Source organism: Rhea americana, unplaced genomic scaffold, assembly GCF_003343005.1.
Source record: "Rhea americana isolate MKP2758 unplaced genomic scaffold, rheAme1 scaffold_57, whole genome shotgun sequence".
In the NCBI taxonomy this organism is placed as follows: domain Eukaryota; kingdom Metazoa; phylum Chordata; class Aves; order Rheiformes; family Rheidae; genus Rhea; species Rhea americana.
Window position 1 is genome coordinate 2,206,410 of NW_028186723.1, and position 21,844 is coordinate 2,228,253.

The window sequence follows — 21,844 nt, forward strand, 5'->3', positions numbered from 1 at the left end:
CTTTACCAGGTGCCAAAGAAATGGGTCACAGTGGAGTATTAGCTGCCCTCAGCTGTGTGGTGGAAGAGGCCTTTGCTTACCTTTCTTCCTTCTGTTTTGTCCTCCTGCCTTTATTAAGATTATGCTCTAATGAAAATGTGGCGTAATCTTTTCTACTTTTTCTCTTACTGTTAAAAAGGAGAAGAGTTTGAAGAATGAGCTGGAGGATGCTTTTGTTGCAAGCCAGGTCTCCAAGATCAAAAGAGGTGGTATTTAATTAAAGCAGCTGACTGATACTTTTAAATACCATTCTTTATGTTCCAGTACAAGAGTAACATTTTCCCTGAAGTAGTACACATGATATTAACTGTTTTGATAAGACTGTAGAAATGGGGAGGGGTGTGTTTGTTTATGTAGGTGTATGTGTGATAACATCTGATGATACTGCTTCATGCCAGGTAAGTTCAATGAGGTATGAGCAGGACACATCACAACCAACTGCAAACCTGTTCTGATTTCTTACAAAAACACCAGCCCATATAGTTTTTTAGATACATCCTCAGCCAAGCACTTAGCCAGTTTTGGGTATAGCTGTGCTGTTCAGATCTGGTTCCACATCCACTTGACTAAAAGCTGATAAAGAAGTTTCATTTCATCTCCAAAAATGATTATTTTAGATATTCTTATAATCTTATTTCAGTTGCTAGAATTTATCTTCTACTGTCTCAAAAAAAAAGCTATAGTTTTCCCTAGTTTTGATATTTTCTGTACCAAATAATCAGCTATTGTATATGTCTTCTCAGTACTGCTTTCAGCAAACCATGGTGCCTTGCACTGTAAAAAATGGCTTCTTTCTCTAATTTTATAATTGCTTTAAAATAGTACCGAGAACAAATGCCACAGGCTTAGCTCCCTTTTTGCTCCCTTCATCCATCCCTCTCTTCCTGCACTATTATCAACCGCCTCAGGCTTGATCCTTCGCTTCTAGCTCTATCCCTCTAGCAAGCCTGGCTAGTCCTGAGCTAGCTCCCCAGTCCCATGCTGGCAGGAGCCTGGGCTGAGTCTTCTGTTCAAGCATCCCCACCTGCTGTGTGCTGATGTGCTGCTTTTGCTACTYGGACTTGCATTGTGTAGTTTGAGCCTTTCTGAATGCCAAGGGTGCAGGAAGAGTCCTGCTCCAGGCTTGAAATAGCTGCCAAAGACTTCCATCTGAAAGAAAAATTGCTGCCTACTTTGATGTTGGCTTTTGTTGCTTCTTAGTTAGAAAACCAGTGGGACTCTAGGRGATAAGCACAAATTTCTCTAGCATTAGAAGATGACCTATAATTTCATTTTGTTTCCTGCTTTGAAGTAATTTCATTTAAGCAGAGGAAAACCATTGCAGTTACTAAAACAAATCAAAACTTAGTGGCTTTAAGCACTTTCTGTATGCTAATTCTCACAATTCTTCTAAATATGAGGTGCTGACACACTGTTTCACAAACTGATGAAACTGAGGAAGCAAGAAACTAAAATTGAACAGTAAGTCCAAGACCGAACAGTAAGTCCAAGACCAAACAGCAAGTCAATCTGAGACCAGGAGAAGAACCTATACATGTTCAGTTCCTCCCTCTAATTCCTACAATATGTTCCTTCCTGTAGGAGGTAATATAGAGAAATATGTTAGAAACTGATAATGATCAAAGATTGAATTATGGACCACACAGGAAACTCCAGGAAAGCTGTTTCCTGGTCTCTTGTTTCTCTGAAGTGTGAGGCTTACCAGATTATGCTTTCAAATAACTGGCACTTGGACAGATGGGGAACAGACCTATTTTGATGATTTCAGTAACAAGTGTAGGTTTTTCCTGACTGTTTATTAAATATTTAATTTGCTGTGGAGACAAATCTTTCTTGTGAAAAAGATCGCCCTATTTTCTTGGAAAAACAGCTGCTCACTGGAGCCTAGTCATTAAGAAATGCACTTATTTGTCTTTACATATGGAAAATCCTTTTGCATTGAGAGGGGGAAACCCAGACTGAATCTGGACAAATTTGCTCTACTGAGTGCACCTAACACTTTTAATCTACAGAAAAAAATAAATATACTTGTTCTAAATAGAAAACCTAGGCCTCTGCCAGACATGCTTAGTCTAAATCTGGGCATGCTTGAAAGTGTCACTGAAGTCCACCTACAACATGATGGCAACTTTTGTGATTTCAAGGGAAAAATGATCAGAGAATTGGTTTTGCTGACCAGCTATATATAAAAGCATCTCCCCAATATGTCAGTCCTCAGAAAATGTAAGGGATGAAAGGTGGAGTGTGGATGAAGGCCTGGGGTGATGACTGCCAGTAGCGCTGGCTAGTCGGTGCAGCCAAAGCCTTGGCGGGTGCTGGCGGGCACAACTCTGCCCCCACGCTCAGAGGCATGCAAAGCCCCAGAGAAGTGGGGGGTGGCACTCAGCTCTCTACTGGCCTCCCCCAGGGCAGTAGCGYGGGGGGGAGCGCAGAGTGGCTCAGGGGTGCTCATTTTGAAAAAGGATATAGAAGTGGAGGAAACTGCATGGAGGCAAGAGGGAGGGAGAAGAGGTCCAGGGGTGGCTGTGGAAGGAAGCTGAGGAGGAGAGACTGGGTAGGTCCCTCCTTCATCTGCAAAGCCTGCTTTGTCTGGATTTGAGAGAACGAGAGATCAGAGTATACGGAGATCTTTCTTTCCTATCATTCCTTCTATTTGCATGTTTTTTTCTCCTTCTATTTCCCACCCTCTTCCCCAGGATACCTGCAGTGCTTTTGCCTCTTAGATCAAATGTTTATGAATTCACCACATGAGACAACCAACAAGGAGATAATTAGCTGCAGCTACGAAAACCTGCTTTAGGAATTAATATTACTTTCCTTTTTTTTCCCCCTTTCAGATTTGTTACCATGAACCTCTTATTGTCATTTGAGTCCATCTGCATTCTTCTGCTTCTCCAAGGTACGTTTAACATTGCCTTTTTGCATCAGGGTGGCTCTGTCACAGACACTTCCTCTCTCTCCAGCTGGAGTTCTTTGCTCCATGGTAGAAGAGCTGAGTATTTTTCCAGGAGGTTTACATATAAATCTCTGAAACATAGTTTCACACAGGAAGGGAGAAAATAATATCTGAAGAAACAGCTTTTCTGAGAATTTGAACACACGTGACTGATTTGTATGTGAAAAGAGTATTTTATATGGGAAAAAACATGATAATTTGTGCAGTATGTTTCCTCCAATGCAGTTATTTTGTGTGTCCTATACTTACGAGTATAATTTCTAGAATCTAAGTCTGGCCTAACTCTTGTTCTAGTGCTATGTCCCTGCATGTAGTGAGCAGAGGGACTGTCCTTTCTTTGCCCTAGAATGAGGTCCTTGACTGTTTTCAGGGCCTCATGTTCTCTGTGTCCCTGCCAGAAGTGCTTTTTTTCCCTTAGATACACTGCTGTGCTGTATCACTAAATGATTCTTGGTGAGTGTAAAAATGCCAGCAAAACAGCATGTTTGCTACTTTAGATTAAAGCGTGTATGTCTGTTTTGCTTTAAAGGCAGTTCTTCAGCTTCATGAGTGATTTGTCTGTTTGATCCCACAGTTTTGCTGGTGTTGGGTATACAAGGAATTCATGTGGCCCAGGAGGTGATTGTCAAGATCTCAACTGCTGGCCAGTGTTAGTTTGTTTTTATAAAGCAAGGCTTATACTTTCTAAATTCCTTCTTCGCTTGTTCTTCTGCTTGTGATTCTATGAAATCTCTGCTTCTAAGGCCGTAACTTGTAATGCTTACTCCAGTAGTGCCCCTCCTGGCTTTCCTGGGCCATGCAATTTTAATCCTTCGTGTGTACTTAGATTTAATTACTGTCTGTTCTGCCACCTCTTACTGTCTTGAAAAACCTACTCTGAACTCTATGTAGTATATTGGTGTAATAAACTTTCACTTCTCACAGGAAATACATCATGTATTTAACATGAGACAATATGATAGTTCAGGCAGAGATGTCATCCCACAGCAATGACATGCCCGGATTTTACCTCTGCAGCCAGGTGATGATTGTAACACTGCCCAACTTGCTATTCAGGTGGTAAAGCCCCAGCATGTAGGGAAAAAAAAAAAAAGAAAGATGGAACACTCTCCAGCCACTCTTGTCTGTGTATTTTTTTCTTAATACTGCTCTAGACCATGCTGAAGAAACAGCAATATAGGAGGACCGCTGTGATGTAAAAGAAGAAAGCAACTGGTTTTGATGAGGTGGTGTTGAGCTGTATCCTTCACCCTCCCTCTTCCAGCAGCTTCTAATCATGGGGAGCATCCCTGGGGCAGACATGGCCACTGAGTGTAAGCACTGAAGTGAGGAGTGCTGTTCTGGGGGGACCTGGTCCCTGGCACCCTTGATGTGTTTGTTGTCTGTGGTCATCACATGCTGAGACAGGCAGAGCTTCCATTAGACTGCTGTACATATCAAGATGGATATGAGCCATGTATTCCCCCTTCTTTACAGGGTATCAGTTTGCGACTCTTCCTAGAAGGTATCTCCTGTGTGAGAGGTGGAGTGAGAACTGAGGGCAGCCAACCTTTTTTGTTATTCGTAGTGCATCATGGTCTGGGCTGCATGGGGGAAGGGTGTAAAACAGGCAACACCACAAGCAGACCCCATCCAGTCCTCAAAGTTCCCAGCAATGCTCTGGCAAGCGCAGCCTTTGTCTGCTTTTACCCTCACTTGGCTTTTCCCCAATCAGTATTAGCATTCCTTGGATGGTGACCCACCCTGTTTTTCCCCAAATTTGGCAATTTGCTGGCCAATTGGTCTTTTTATCTGTTCCTTCAGAACTTATTTCCAGTGATCCTTATTCAAGGAGTCATATTTATAGACTCAATTCATGATCAGACCTTTTTTAGATTTTTTTTTTTTAAGATTTACTTTGATTTTAAAGTCAGTACTGGCCATAATGTTGTGAGCACTGTTCACTGGGCTCCTGCTGGCCAGCAGACCAGCCAATGGTCAGTATGCTCCCCTGATGTACATGCAGTCAGCTACTTATAAACAGTATCATGTGTTCTCCTGTTAGCCATCATTTTCTATTGTTTGTCTGTCAAGTGATAAATTCTATTTTTTCCTATGCCAAATATTCCCTCCAGCCCCATTCCATAGTATCATGCTTTCAACCCAGACTTTTCATCCTGCTGTCCTATATTTGGATGTTTCTCACTTATGCAGATCGTCAAGAGTCCTTTGATGGGCTACAGACATCCTGCTCACTAGTCTGTTTTGTAGCTACTTACCATACCTGGGTAAGTGCCTCATGGCCATATCTGTGCCGCTGCAGAAAGGAGAATTCCTGCTCTGGAGCCAGCATAGGACAAACTGCTAAACTCCAGAGCAACTCAAGAGATGATTTCTCCATGACGCATTTGCCATTTTTCACGGTCCTTACTGGCACAGAGGCTCAGAAGCCTTCTCTGAAGGCCTGGGCAGAGCAGACAGAATCTGCAAAGTGGGGGTGCAGGTGGGCACTCTGGTTATTGCATTGCTGTGTAAGGGTCTCAGTGGTGAAGACAAGCCTGAAGGAACCAGAGTGGTGCTGGCAAAGGGGCCTTGCTCTGGCTGGTCCCTGCTGCAGAATTGTATGGGGCAGTGGAGCTGGCTCACAAAGGACACTGCTCAAGGGTGAGTGAGGTTGAAGGGTTACAAAACCCAGTGACCCAGAAGGAAATGCTTTAAAACTTTCAGTCCCTCATAATGTGGCATTAGAAAACACTAATTATAAATTCAGTTTCTTGCAAGCAGGAATGATCTGGAAAAAATGGTGATAAGAAAATGCATGTGGATTGTGGAAGGGCGTAGGTCAAAAGTGCTCCTTACGGCTGGGCTGTTCAAAATCTTGTCCCAGAGGAAATACTTGATGTGTTTCCCTCCAAGCTCTATTCAGCTTTTCAGTTGAGTTTCTCTTGAACATGGTTTTAGGAAATGCTGCAGAGATGACTTAAAGATTTCTGTGTTAATGCTTTGAAAATATATCTTCAGAGTCTGCACAGATTGTCCACTTAATCCCTCAGTGAAATTGAGGGCTTCCACTTCAGTGCACCCACCCCAGGAACTTGCACTTAGGAGCAGGCATGTTCACACAGGTGGAGGTGATACAAGGACAAATCTGAGGACTGAATAAGAGGCAGACTTCTGTGAAATGTGTTCCTGTCAGTACCTTGGGGCTTGTTCAGAGAGTTTGTTTTTAGACAAACAGAGTGTGGTTTGAAAAATTCTTCATAGATGAAACAYGTCTGGGTACACTGGTCTACAGGTTGTGGACTCCTCCTTGTTAATGTCTGTACTTTAGACCTCGAGAGACTGCAGGTCTTCTGCACCTATGAGACACTGTCACCTCTCACTGGTGCTCACCCCCTCCCCATCCTCACAGAGCTGCTGTCCCTGCTGTTAATATTATCACTGAGTGGGCTCCTTAGACCTGTTGGCATCTTCCTTTCACTGAACTAATAAAGCTGATCTGGGGACCTGAAATCCAGGGTGAAGCTCTTGCTAACTTTGAGGGCTGAATTTTCCCTGGCACTGCTGTAGAGTAGGAATGTGTGCAGGGTTCTTGCTGTGAACACGGGGTTGCCCAGGCGTGTGCTCTGTAAGTCTGTTTGTCCGGATTTTCTGCTGCTTGCTTGCTTCTTGCAGAGAGTGAGACTAGCAAAATTCATTTACTTACTTTGTTTTCTTTCTCCCTTTTTTGGTTTGTTTTCTATAAAATCTGCCTACCTGAATTCTGCAGTCACATATGAGTGCAGTCCGAATGTGAGCACACAGTCTAACAGTGTGTATTTTGCTTGTTCTCTCCTAGTGATGCAGTGCTTAGGTTCAGTAGATATCCTTTTCCTCGTGGATGGCTCCTACAGCATTGGCAAAGGAAGCTTTGAAAGGTCAAAGCACTTTGCAGGCAAACTCTGTGATGCTTTGGACATCAGTCCAGACAGGGAGAGTGTCAGAAATGTCTCATTTTAGTTCGAAGCAGCTTGGCAGCCTTTGTAAAGGCCAATGATAACACATTGAGTGAAAGCCCAAAATTCAACCCAGCAGCTACTGTGGGGTCAGAATATTTATTCAGAAAGAAACAGTGAAGGTGTATGATTTAGTGGGGCTCAGTAGCACTTCTGAGCTCTTCACTGATTTAAACAGTTCCGTTTGATCTTGAAAGGATGTAATCTTTCAGGCTGAAGAATATGATTTGGAGTTTTTAAGTAATTTTTATTTGATTTTGGATGCTCAGAGGCAAATATAGAAAAAAGTTGGATCATTTTGTTGATTTTTTTTTCCCCCCCAGGGGAGTAGCAGAATTTATCTCTGGAAAGTTAATCACCTCTCTGTACAGATGTTAGTGATACAGTCTGTTTGTCCTGGTTCTCCTAGAAGATCTCTATTCCAAAATAAGCCCAGAAGGGTAGAAGGGAAGGATTTCATTGCAAGGCAGTGGGGCTACAGTTTACATGGCTGCCATGAGTGACTTGGAGGGGATATTTTTATTCCTGTGAGATCTTCCACTACCACACAGTTGTACAACACAGCAGGTCACAGTTGGGTGCCCTGTTCCTTTGTGTCTGCATCACTTCCCTCCTCAGTGCAGCTGTAATTCTTTCTTCAATAAAAATTTGGATGCTTTCTCTCAGCAAGTCTATGAGCACCATCTCCTCACACCAGGGCTCCTACCACTGAATGTAAGGGCTGCAGCACAGTGTTTTTAAATATTGGTGGTCCACAGACACAGTGGGGACTGACTAGCTGGGACTTTAAGTTAGAGTCTAAGTAGGTGTTATTTATATGTACTCAGTATAAAATAAACTAAAATAAATGGGCAAGTGTGGCTAGGTCAAGTTCTTGTCCATTCCTGTTTTAGACCGTGCCTCAAATCAAAGTCTAATTTTGGGCGTTGAGCAACTGAAAGGATTGATAGGAGCTGCACTGCTTGTTGTAAGCATCCTCACATGCATGGTCTGGGCACTCTCAGGTCTTACCCGCTCCCTGGAGCCCACCTGTAGCTTCTATGTGTCTGAATCAACAGGTCTTGGGATATGTCTCTGAGGATTTCAGGCCAGACCTGGCTGTAGTTCCAGCTGCACATTCAGTTCCTCATTACACAGATTTGGAGCACATGATGGGGCAAGGTTTCACAGCCCTCTGCCATCCCGAGCCAGGGGGCTTGCAGTGGGTTGTGATGATTGCTGAACGTCATTCCCTCTTGGAGCCTCTGAATAAATGTCAGGTCGTTGGGGAAGGACATGGCAGAGATGTCAGGTCTCTGTGCAGCAGGATGAGGAAGCTGAGATGGGGTCAGGAATGGCAGGGCATGCTGGGGTTTTGAGGATCCTCTAGTCCGTGTCTGATTCTTCAGAGAGGTCTGGGAGTAAAGGAGGAAGAGCCAAGCCTTGCCTTTGCTTCTGGTTCCCTCTTAAGGGATGCTTAGACTTGCACCCAAAATATAATCTCCTCCATACCAACTACTGTCACTATTCCAAGCCCTAAAACCAAAAGCTGCTGCTTTGCCTGTTATTACAGAGTTCAGTTTCTTTTGGAAGTTGAAATCACCATTCCACCCATCACTTTCTCTTCAAAGAAAGCTTTCAGCTTTCGTCTCTCAGGTAACAGCTACATAATGTATGAGACTTTCTACAGACTGGGTGATGATGGTAATAAGTCAAAGTGTGTGTATGAGACTTTGGCAGATGCTAGGTGACTCAGATTAGATAGGTATTCCCTTTTCTGGCACACAGTAAATTGATTGGAAGTAGAGACTTGCAACCAGGAAACAACTGCAGTGCAGACTTAGGCAAATGTAGAATTTGGACATTTGATATTTGCAAGTTTTTGAATTTATTATTTTTAAATACCATCCTCTGTTTCCCCTTTCCCTTCTCTTTTTGTAAATTCTTATGTATCTAGGACCTAAACTCAGTACCTTTTTCATCTCTGATCATGTCACATTCCATAAAACTTCTTGTAAGGCTTGAGTGAAATATTCTGGATGTCCTACTTAGTACAGGTCATTTACTCTGTTTATTTACATTTTTTCAGGCATTTTTAAGTATAGAAAATGTTCTTAGGGAAAGCAATGGAAAAATAATTGCCTTGTGTTGCCTACTGTGCTCAGTGCCAGAGGGGGCTGCTTTTCGTAATGGAAAGATTGCATGCATAGTGCCTAAATGGTTTGATATAAAAAGTGTTATTTACAAACATATTACTGTCCTTGAGGCTACTAGATCCTTTAAAGGATAAATATAGATCTTGAACTGGCCTGTAACTGCAACAGAGGCTCCCATGGTGTTTGTAGATGGACTTTTTTGTCAAACATGTAGTCTATATAGGCAAGTCTGTGGTGTATGTTCTCTTCAAAGTCCATTTAAAATGCCAGTAACTTAATGTGCAGGACAGTGTTTGTCTCAAAACAATTGAGTGTTCCCAAATCTGTAAACTGATCAAAGGAGCAAAAAACTCTCCCATATACCTCTCTTTCATACTCTTTAACCTSTTCTTTTAGGTCCATGTGGGAATGATACAGCTTAGCTCAACTCCTCACCTTGAATTCCCACTGGATTTGTATCCAACTAAACAAGGAGTGAAAGAGAGAATTAAGAAGACTGTGTTTAGGTCAGCTTATTTTACAGCTCTTCTCCTTTTTTGTGTTGTGAATGATCATTGCCTAGCATTTTGAGGTCTGAACATTTCCAGCAGCGTGATATCCCCAGGAAGGGAGCTGAATGAACAGTGTATGTCAGTGAGGTCTTTAATTCACAGTGTGCTAAAAAAAATACATCCTGGTCTGTTTTTGTTAGTGAAGGATGATATGCTGTGGGAAGAAAGTTTCCAGTGTCCTGCTATAATGTGATTAATGACAGCATAGGGAAGAGTTTTTCAAGCCCCTTCTGGCAGGTCTGGCCTACTCCTACACCTGCTCCTCAGAACAAAGCCCGTCAATGAGCCCTTCAAGGCAAGTGGGTATGTGCAGATTTTTCAGAAGACCTTGTCTGCAGCTTTTAAAAGAAGTCTGGCCTTTCATTTCTTGTTATCCCATTTATTTGTAAACAAAGGATGACTGGATTATCTTCATCCTACTTTCTGACTTGCATCAGAAAATAGGAATAGATGGAAATAAATTTTCCAGAGCAGAGTTCCTCCCCACACACTCCATGATAGACCAGACCCCAGCCTGGAGGGCTCCCAGTCACTTCCAAGACTTCAGGACACATTACAGTGCAGGGAGTAAGGCAACTTTGGTGTCTGAGATAGAAATGAACTGAAGTGGATAATTTATGCTATGTATTTAATGGCCTTACTCTTATTTTGGGTGATCCCATCTCCAAAATGCAGGTGGCAGTAGTCAGAGAACTAGATGGCTGGCCAAAGGGTATTGGGTATACTGGTGCATACACCAGCAGCTGGTATACCTTCCCTATCATACCAACACTGCTGGTGAGCAAGCTGGCAGATGAGAGTATTGTTTTTGATTGAATTTAGTGTGGATTTAAAGAACTGGAACATCAGGCAGCTTTTCTTAATGTTTACTTTGGTAGCATAAAAGGTACTGGAAAAGCCCTGAAGAAAGCCTGCCTTGTATTTGGTCCTCCTGAGTTCCCAGGGGTATGCTAAGAAGCTCTCAACATTTGCATTTGCCCTGTGCAACCAGGGTGCTTTGAGGCAAACGCTTTTGCACATGTTTGTTACCTATTCTGTGCCATGGGTTTTCTAGATCTGAGAATTTCTTCCCAGTCTAAACCTTGCCTGTCCACTAGCCATTACAGTTATATCAGTTGGAAGCCAGAATTAACATTTAAATACAATTTTCTTTTCATTCCAAATTAGAGGAAAAAGTTTAAAATCTCTATAGCAAATAAAAAAAATCATTTGGAGCCATTGAAACACATCTGTAATAATTGGATGTAAAATGCTAAAGTAAAATTCAAAAGTAAAAGAATAAATTTGATGAAATTTTTTTTTCTTTTGTTTCCCACTCAGAATAGACATTTTTGTTATGAAATATTTGTTCTGAAAAATTACCTTTTCCAGAGAAATCTTTTTCTATTGAAAACACAGTGAGGTCAACCTTGAAAATAACTTGTTAATCTTTTTAATTCATTATAGGTTTTATTCTTCAGTTTATTATTAATCTTCCTATTTCAGATGGAAAAGAGTCTTGATAAAAACACTCATCCAGGTGTTTCCAAACAGTATGTCCAGGTAGGACTTACCTTTTTTGAAATTCTATTTACAGCACAGGATAAATAATAAATAATGAATAAAAATATGAGGTTCTACTCTCACTTCTAAAAGTGTTGCTCCTAAGTGAGGGATTGTGATCCATAGCAATAAATTGACATTACATCATAGTTTGTTGCCTCACTGTTACTTATGACCAGAATTCTTCTGGATTAAAATATCTCCCCATCATTTATCCTTTCACTTGAGGAGCTGTTCACTTGTGACTAGCTCATATTCCTGGTGACTGAGGCTCTCACAGCTCACTGATGTCTGCTGGGAGTTAATGTTCTTCAGCTAAGGGAGTGTGGGATGAGATGCCTCCATCCGTACACTTGGTACTGTGGGCATCACCAGTTTAGCAGGGAACCTGACACTTGGTAATTGTCAATGTTTTTTTGTGACCGTGGAAATAGTTACACTTTGAGTGCAGTTTGAGTTTTGCACTTAACTCCTTCTCAGTGCTTTTTCAAATGGCTTTTTCTTTGACAATACATTGGTGCCAAGGCTGCATGTTTAATTCTCTGCTGTGGAGAGTATATGCAGTTTCCTTTCTCTTGCAGGATTCTGCTGCCATGAATATAATGTATGAGTTAAAGATTGGTTATTGAGAATGAAATGGATCACTTCAGAATTACTCTACTTATACTGTTAACATATAGCTTTAGAGGTGGGTGTTAGGGTATGATCAGAACAGGGTAGGAGGGAAGATGTTCAATGACAGTGCAAGAGATGATCAGAAGCAGGGCTTTGGTCAGGAAGTGCTCATTACTTGAAACCAAATATCCTGTTAAATTCAATCTAGTGCAAGCAGGAATTTTGGGGAACTGTTGTGCTCCCTGACTGATGATTTGGGTACTTGGCTCTGCAGGTGCTCTGCCAGCTTGGGCAGGCAGTCTTCCCAAACGCTGCAGCCAGCAGCACCGTGCCTGAGCATCAGGGCACCTCGGTGTCAAATTTGTGCTCTCAGGACCCCAGTTTCCTTCTCCTGGGGAACCTGGACTTGAGCCAGGATTCAGACTCCACTGGGAAGCCCTAAAACAGCCAGGTAGCATCTGCCATCCTAATATACTGTTATGCAGTGTTATCCTGTGATACACACTACTGCTGGCTTTCCAGTTGCCTGGGCTGCTTCCCCTGGCAGGCAACAGGCAGGTCTGTGGGGATGGGCAGTGGCCCCTACTGCTGGGGCAGGCAGCAAGATAGGCCCTGGGTGGGTTGTGTTCTTAAGCAGCAGTTCACGCAAAATCTTGAATTACAGCTGATAATGTCAAAGAGTCTTCAAAATAATAGGGAATAACCAAAGTTTGAGTAAAATGAGGATAAAGGAGAGATGGTTTCTGTGTGTCTCTCATCACACTGCTGCCACCAGTTTTAACTAGCAGCAGCTTGTCTAACTGGACAAACTCAGGTGATGTTGGTGTTACATTTAAGCATTAGCCTTTAAGGAGACAGTTTTCTTTATTCCAAGTGAAACTGAACATTTCAGTGATGCTGTTCCCCATGTACCAAACACCTGACCAGAACTACTTCACCTTATCTCAGTGTTTGCAAGGTAGAGTATGTTTTGTTTTAAAAACTCTGTGGTTTACACTTAAAAATTTCAAGACAATGGAACTCCATATCCCTTCAGATTTGGACATTTGAGTTCAAAATTCAGTTCAGTTTCTCAGGGAGTGTGTTAGAGAAATCAAAGGTTAAAGAAAAGTAAGATATACTGAACCTATCAAATCTTAATGGTGCAAACACACCTTGCCAAACAAAATACGAGCAATCAAGAAACCAGTTTTGATTCCTTCTTTGCTAGTTGAAATCTGGAAGGGCTGTGCTAATCTTAGTAATTATTCTATATTTGCATGAATGTAACTTCATTGAAATTATTCCAAAGCAAATGAAGTAAGGTCACAGTCTGACTTGTTTTCTTCACAGCTACCTATTTGAGAGCCATCCCACACTCTGAAGTGAACAGTGTTGATGAACAGATAGTGAACTGGAACAGAGCTATCAAATAGCACTTGCTAAGCAGACTCTTTAAATGACTGGATCTGCCTGTATGGGGGATGGGTTCGTTCAGGTCAAGCAAGCTAAATCTGAGAAGTTGTTAATGCAGTTTATCTTTTGCAGATTAATAACACTCTAGCAAATATACAGAAACTTCACAATTTTGCTTTGCCATCTGTTATTTGCATAGGGAAATGCTTAGAGACATACCAATGTCTCTAAGTGAAGTTGTTTTAAGTTGACTGAGGGCATATATGCTGGACTCAACAGCATGATGGGCTGAAGTTTGAGCCCTTTTCAATTTATGGCAATGTTCACACTGGAACAGGATGGGAAGGGGCAGACTTCCTGCTGACTCTCTCTCTTTCCTTTCAGACCCTTGTGACTCCCAGCCATGCCAGAATGGAGGTAGCTGTGTCCCAGAGGGGCTAGACAAATACCACTGCCTGGGCCTGGTGGGGTACGGAGGAGACATCCACTGCAGTAGATGTGAACCTGCATTCTCTCTCCTTCCTTCTTGGCTATGTCCTGCCATTGTGATGCTCATTGCATTGCCGTACAGATGGCTGGGATTAGGCTGTAGCCTGCCTTTGGGCTTTATTCCAGGATACGGGCTGAGTTTTCTCTCCCATTGGTTTAACATCACTGATTAGTCACTGATAGGCCCAGGAAACTTGGACATTTTGCCTAGAAATCTTACAGATATGGAGAGCACCAAAACAGAAGGTCACACCCTGATGTATCTACCTTTATTTCTAAACACAGGCACAGTATGAGCAGCAGAATAAGCAAACTGGGAGAGTTATAGCAAAAGAGTGTATGTTGGCTCACCTCCTGCACACATCAGTCTGTAAGGGTCTCCAGATTTGGGGATTTAGCAAGAGAAACCTAGGAAGGTCCTATATTGAGAAAATGGTAAGCACTTAATTCCCCTCAAATCAAGGCCCTTTAAATTGTCTCACATTCTATGAGATGAAGTCTCTCTCCTTTCTCCATGATATCCTGAAACTCTGAGTGATTTCCCTGGAATACTAGAAGAGCAGAGTTTTCCATCAGAAATACCAGCAATCCCCTAAATATTTCCTGTCCCTAAAGACTTATGTGGTATCTGACCAAAATGAAGAACATTCCTGGCACAGCTGTCCTCCAGCTCATGCAATGCCTGGCAAACCATTCAGCTTGCTAGACAGAACAGCCCTTCACCATGCCTCAGCGCTTACAGCAGACCACAGCTGAGGTGCCCAATGTGCTTGTCTTTTTGCCCTGCATACAACAAATTTCCCTCTCCCTTTTCAGCACCAAAGGTGACCCTTGAGTGCAGTGTGGATCTTCTTTTCCTGATGGACAGCTCAGCAGGGATCATGCTAGAGGGATTCCTATGTTTCAAGGCATTCCTAAAGAGGTTACTTGAAGCTGTGATGGGCCCAGACTCGCCAATGAATGGGGGAGTGGCCCGGTACAATATTCATGTCAAGATACCCATTGAAGTGAGGCAGCACAAGGATGTGTTTGGTCTCATGAAGAGCATTGAGGCTTTGAATTTCAGTGGAGGAAGAACTTTGATAGGGAGAGCCCTGTGGTACATTGCACAGCAGGGCTTTAGGAGCACCTCAGTCTTCGCAGATGTACAGGATTATCTTCCACGGGTAGTTGTCTTGCCCACTGACTCTCAAGATCCAATGGCAGAAGCAGCTAAATGTGCAAGGGATCAAGGTATTTTCCTGATCGGCATAGGCGGCAGCTTTCTGAGAGCAGAGCTGGCTGAGGTGACTGGCAATCCAAAGCAGGCAATCATCTTTTCCAACCCCCAGAATCTGTTAACAAGATCCCAGAGCTGCAGAAAAGAATCTGCAGTGTAGACAATCCTGAAGGTAAGGAAGGCTGTGGTGTGCACATTGCAGGAGAAGTTTGTCAAACTGGAAACAGGTGTTTCTGAACTGCTGAGGAGGAGAGAAGGTCAAAAGACTGAATGTCTTTGTTTTGCTTGTGTTAGTCATAGATCCAGGGAGTAAATTTCCCTTGCCACTTTTTATGATGGAGCTGTATCTGTTGGTGATAAAGGATCATGGATTGCCCTTCACAGTCAGTGATTAGCAGTGATGAACTTTGCCTAGTATTTGCCCCACACCTGTTTGTTTTTTTTTTTTTTTTTTTTTTTTTTNTTTTTTTTTTGGTCCAGAAGGAGTATATGTATTCTAAAAAAATACAGTGTTTACTTTCTTTAATCCAGGCTACCAGGCTCAGTCCCTCAATTTGATGTTTGCAGTTCATGCTTTGGCTGTAGTTGGCCTGGAGAATTTCCTACAGCTGGGAGACTTTGTGGGTCTTTCCACTTCAGCATCAACTGTGATATCACCCAAATTGGCCTCATGGTCTATGGCAGCAAAGCTCACACCATGTTCGTTTTGGACACTCACACTAGCAATTCAGCTCTTCTCCAAGCTATCGACCAGCTGCCTTTCCTTGGAGGCTCAGCCTCTGCTGGCAGTGCCTTGCTGCATATTTATGGTGACGTGATGACTGTGCAGAAAGGAGCAAGGCCCGGTGTCAGCAAGGTGGTGGTGATGCTCACAAATGGAGGTGACATGGAGGACGCAGCTTCCCCAGCTTGGCAGCTGAGGAACAATGGCATCTTGGTGTTTGTGGTTGTCGCTGGAGATGCACAGAGGGACTTGCTGCTGAGAGTTGCTACGTCTCCCAACTACTTGGTCCGCATCTCCTCCTATGAAGACCTGCAGCATTATGAAGACCTTATCATCGAAAGAATCTGTGAAGGTAAGAATGTCCCATCCTCACTGCTTACACTGTTGCCACGGCCTGATCATAAACCTTGTAAAATTGGCATAGAGGGGACTTTCTTCTGTAACCCTTGTAATCATAGATTTTCTGATACTTTATAGAGCAAGTTTGATATTATCATTTACATTTAATAGATGAGGAATCCATGACCTCGATATCTGGTGATTGCCCAAAGCAATCCTATAGTAGTAGGAACCAGCTTTCTTACAATCCAGGCTCCATGTGATTGGCTCTTTCCAGATCTGTCAGATCTAGGTTCTGCATTCACTGCAAGTACAAGTTTGTTTTTGATGTTGCTTTAAACCTGTAAAGTTTGCCATGCATTATTGTATCCCATGCAGTGTGTTAGGAGGTTTAAGGGGACACATTTCCACAGCTGATGGTGTTGGTTCCTGGAGTGAGGGTTCTGATGCCTCCTTCAACAGGTTTGTGCTTGGGCATTTGCAAAGCAATAGATCTGAAAATTCTGTTTCAACCTCATCATTCCTGCTTCTAGCCAGTGTCCCACTACTGAAGTTTTCAAGTAGGCCTTGGACTTAATCCCAAAAGGAGGATCTGCCTGAACTTGAAGCCTGCTAACTGTTGAGTAAATGGAGGTCTTTAGACAACTTGTGATTAGTTTTGTTTGCAGGACCATATTTTTATCTCCAAAGCATTCAAGAGGAATGGCTTTTTGGAAAGGCAAACAGCCCTACTTTGTAGATATTGGTGGTAGAGAAAGTGCTTCTAGTTGCTTATTACACCAGCTACTCTCTCCCCACTCAAAAGTTCTGTGCCTTATTTCTCATTCAGAATAGCCCAACTTTAACATCTTGCTATTTGGCCTTTTGTAAGATCAAGTGAAAAGGCAAGTTGAGCTGTACTGTTAGTAGCCGCACAAAGATCACTCTTATCTTTTGGTATGCCCTTGGCCCTTTTAGGATTGGAAAGAACTAGAGAACTGTCTCTTCTGAATGAGAAGTCTGTCTCCTGGTATACCTTTGCAGACAGTGTCTGCCTTGAGCTTTTCGGTGTGCTTGTATTGCAGCAATATTTTCAGTGGTGTTATTATAAAAACAGTCTACTGTACCGTGAAATTAACCGCAAGGCCATGGATGAAGGGAAAGAGATGACAAAGTTCGGTGATTCAGGATAATAACATATCATTTCCTGAGACTGAATGACTACTTTTATTTCTTGTGCAGGTAATCAGTATTTGTGCTGTATGGGCTGGGACCAGGGTTGATGTACAGATAAGCCTTTCATTCAGTCTTCTAGTCTGAGTCCAAAACTCAATAACAGAATCATTATCCATGACTTTTAAAAATTATGACTTGTCATAAAAGTATATGAAAAACAGACCCTGGCTCTGAACACCTGGAATATTGCATTTTATTTTGATACCTAATTTGAAGGAGACCAGTAAAAAAATATCCAGGGACCTAGAAGGAAAGATCCCAAGCATTAAATATATATGGTATGTGATTAATGGAAATACAGGCCTCTGGAATCATCAAAGGGTAAAATCCCTGAAGTGAGACAAGGTTATTTAAGATGACACTGTATTATCAGTAGGCTTATAAAAATGATGTCTTGTCTAAATAGCATGATTCCCCCAAACAGAACACTTACACTGTGGGTCTATCTTGGATGGAAGTGGTAGTTGTATGGGATGTTGAGCAAAGAATGCAGAGCACCAGGAAAAGCCCAAGGCCTGGAAGCCAAGCTTTGGGTCTATGAGATCCCTTCCACTTTCATCACTAGTGACTCTATCACCCTGTGATGAAAGTGAAGACCTCCTTCCCTGGAGATCCACTGTCAGGTGGGGCCTTGTCTGGGATATCACAGAATCACAGAATGGTTGAGGTTGGAAGGGACCTCTGGAGATCATATCTGAAGATAACAAAAAAAGTTATTGAAGCCAACTTGGGCCTATATAAAATAAACAATAACTGAAGATTGAGATCCCTCAGACCTAGCATTTGGCTACTGAGAAACTGAGTTTTGATGATAGTTTTGCCTAATTTAGGTGTAGATTGAGAGTTGATGTGCATATATCAACATTATCTCTACAGAGAGAGCAAGAAAAAACTGCTATCGTCTACAGTAATCATTTTGATGGATAGGGGGTTGAGCTTGTGTTTTTTCCTCCTTTCTGAATTTCTCTGTTACCTTTTGCTACTGGAGATCGAAGAGCTAGGTTAGAAGGTCCAAACTCTATACTATCTGGATGTCCAGTGAAGGAATTTCGCATCCTTAGCAATGCTATGGCAGAATTGCCAAAAGACTTGGAAGAAGATCCCATTGGAATGATGCTACTTAATCTAACATATTCACAGCAAAGCATCATGAAACACTCCCAGCCCTGCCAACAGCTGAGGTTTGGTGCATTAAAAGGGTAGGGAAAGCTGTCATATATTTCACAAGAACAGAGCTAATAACAATGTGGGTTGTAGTTGCAAGCTTTTCTCTCAAAACTGCTAGAAAGATGGCCAGAAATTTTTCCTGCCAGAAATTGTTTTCCACTCATGCCATCCCTACTCCAGCTGACTTGTGTCTGCTTCTCGCTGATGCAACCTAAAGTTCTCTCCAGGGGAGAGACAGAGTGGGCTCCAGCTGGAGCTGGAGTATGGGATTATAAACTAGTTGGAGCAAGGGATGTGTCTTACTCTGCTTTTGTGATGTCTGGATCTGAGGGGTTTAGAGATCAATGTGTGTTCAATACACAGCTTTGAAGATGGTGCGTTCTACTCTTCTTTGACATTCAGCCTAATGGGACGTTACTCTTTCAAACTTTATATTAGCCTCCAGATCAGAACATCTAGCAAAGCTATTCTCTTCCTCTTCTCTAGGTTAAACATAGGCAAGTTTTGCCTACAAAGATGAGACTGTGGGCTTTCCTTCTCCCCCCATATTAATGTGGTTTTACCAGCCCAGAAGCCTCAGATGGCATTTTCTTAGGCCTGGAGTATTTAATTGCTGCCATTTTTGCAGCACTCTTGATGAATACAGGTCCTAGCTATTAATGCTCTGTAGATGTGCCTGAGCCTGCTCTTGTTCTTGTGTTTGTTGCAGAAGCAAAAAGCCCTGTGAACCTGCACAAACCCAACCAATGTATGAACCAGGGCATATGCATCCTTGGGCCTGGGAGCTACTGGTGCAAATGTCATGGACAGGAAGGATCCCACTGTGAAAGCAGTAAGGCTTGGCAGATGGTACCTGCAGCACATATCACCTGTTCTGTCCAGTTCCTCTCAACTGTTTGCAAACCTGCACCCCTCTCTTGCATGAGGACAAAGCAGTAAGTCCCTGATAGCTGTTTTGTGACTGGGCCTTGGTGCTGACATGGTCTCCATCTCATGGGAAGTAGAGAGGTTTGGGTTGGCGATCTTTTCTAAGTGAGTGCTTGCCCTGCCCAGGCCCTGCTGCATTAGGGGAAATGAGGACATCTCTCAAGAAGTTACATCCTTACACATTTACAAAGCAAGTTGACTCTGAAGGAAGCTCAAGAAAGTCCTAATGATTTTGCTATTCTTCTTCCACTCCGGTCTGCACCCTTTCTCCATAGACCTTGTTAGTAGACACTCTCTTTGCCTTGCTCTGGGTCTGGCCTAATTTTAATGGGAGGGAGTTGTCTGTCTTGGACTGTGATCCTGTATTGCTCTTGGCTTTCAAGTTCATGGTGCAAAAGCCTCCCATTGTTTTCCAGCTCTTCAGCAATATAGCAATGGCCAGAAGGCAGCAACCCTCCAGCCTCCCTGGAGCTGGCACTGTGCCCACAGCAGGAAGTTCTCAGATAAGAGGTTTCCCTCCCAACCTCCCACTCCCCATCCCACCCAGCTGAGTTTTGCACTTATCTGAGCCAAGGAGCTCTGACTTCCACCCTAATGCCTGTAACATCTGTCAGGTAAAAGCAAAGGTGTGCTTGCTGAGTTGTAAGAAAGTGATCATGAGTTAATTCCTTGATCCTATAGCCCTTATTCTGCTGCTCCATTTCTATTCTGCAACAGGAATTGTCAGGGGTGATTCTCCAAGATCACTAGTCCTTCCTCTGGTCTCCCACGTGCAGCAGAGTCCACATAGGCTGCAGCACTTCTCCAGAGCTCCCCGCCATACTGAAAAGTGTGTGGATTGGAAACACTGACAAAGATGCACTGAATGCTCCAGTTCTCCTCCTGGGAATGCTTGCTTATGGCCACTTGCAGACACGATCTGACAAGCCACTGCTGTCCTCTGCAGTGACCAATTTACTCTGGCCCAGAGACTGTGCTGATACTGTTCCCAGTTCCTGCCATCACACAAGCTGAGCTTCTTAGTGCTCTCTTTCTTTTTGTATCAAGTAGATATTTGTGTTTAAGTATTTATTATTGGTATTTTGAGTTTCCTCATCCAGACTCTAGTGCCGTGGGATTTTTTTTTTAACAGACTTCTTGACAGATCTTTAAGTTAGTCTAAAAATACAGTAAAAGTCTGAGTAATTCTGGTGCTCCTGGTGAAAGGGGTTAATGTAGATTACATGCTGGCAAGCAGAGCTGCAAAGGCAGATGTTTTTAAGAGAGTATTGAAAAAAATGAAACCATAAGCTGAATCAGATTCTGAGTCAGCTGTAATCTTGATGTTAATTTTTGGACCAGCAAAAAGATATATTTGTCTTTCTAAATCTTAACTGATTGAGCTCAGTCAGAAGTGATGGAATTTTAATGGAAAAATTAGAGAATTAAATTGTCTGGTCTCTATATTTTTAATGCTATAGCTTAATATATCCTTGCTAGATAAAGAGGAGTAGGGTAGCTGGTCCCCCTGGCTCCTTATGTACCCCCAATCCTGCTGCATGAGGCACAGGTGCTTGGGAACTGGATCTGGTGTCTTTTTTAATGAAAGATATAATTCTTAATGATCTTTCTGAGCATACTGTCTTTCAGGGTTCTTCTGTGGCTCTGAGCTTTACCATATCACCTTACTTTCCTTTTGGAGGTGGGCTGTACAGAATAGGGTGCTTGACCTGACCTGAACCCAAACAGAGTAGTCAAATGGCACTTCAGCCTCCTCTCACTGTTTAAAGCTGATTCACCCCCAGCATGGAGCAGTCTGCACAGTGCCAGCTGGGCCTCTCATGGGCTGTGATGCTTCAAGCCCAAAGACACAGTTTGGCCTCATGCCTGCATCTTTCAGAGCATCAGCCTCACTGGATTGCTAGATCAATTTGCCCATGAAACTATTCAACTTAAATAATTCCTCCCCCAGGGCCACCTAGTTCACACTGTTGTGTGGTTTTTCTGCTGCTTTTCCCATGGCATCCCTCACCTTCAGAGACCAAAGCAGCTCTGGAAAGAGCCAAGGCAGAGACATTAACAACTGTGACTGCTGGTGCTAATGAAAATAGCATCTATTGTTCCCAGAAGAAGAAAAGAAAAATCCCTTCACTCAGATGTCCGGGCCCCACGTTTGAAGGCTAACATTAGATGTACAAAGAGAGACACAAATTTTATTCTTCAGATTCATTGTCAAAGGAAGAGTGGTCTAAAGCCCTGTTAGGGCTGAAAGCTGGCACCAAGACAAGGTAACACTATCTTATACCTTGTGGGAGAAAACAATCCAGGAAGAAAGAGAATTTCCACTTTCTTTTCACTGTCAGTATTTTGTCTATGTCCTTAGGTGTGTAAGGCAAAGCAAAACAGAGGCTTAATTGAAGGGCTGACATTTTGAATAGCAATAGAAATTAGTTCACTCTTCACAGCATTTTGTCCTCTGCAGATTCAGTCTTTTCTCTCAAACTTAAACATATTCACCTTGTTCAGCACACAGCTCTGAAGCTGGGACATGCTTTCCTAGCCTCATACAGATGTGTAA

General features: G+C 42.7%; 1 protein-coding gene across 1 annotated transcript; it reads left to right on the plus strand.

The window, feature by feature from the left end:
- Positions 1 to 2,886: 2,886 nt before the first annotated feature.
- VWA2 (von Willebrand factor A domain containing 2) lies at positions 2,887 to 20,138 on the plus strand. The gene is given in 13 exon segments (XM_085319092.1): positions 2,887 to 2,938; positions 3,570 to 3,644; positions 6,813 to 6,952; positions 9,501 to 9,610; positions 11,135 to 11,159; positions 11,161 to 11,197; positions 13,592 to 13,699; positions 14,513 to 15,031; positions 15,034 to 15,087; positions 15,447 to 15,545; positions 15,548 to 15,991; positions 19,070 to 19,192; positions 20,005 to 20,138. Coding segments are annotated over 13 exon segments (1,920 nt in total).
- Positions 20,139 to 21,844: the final 1,706 nt, after the last annotated feature.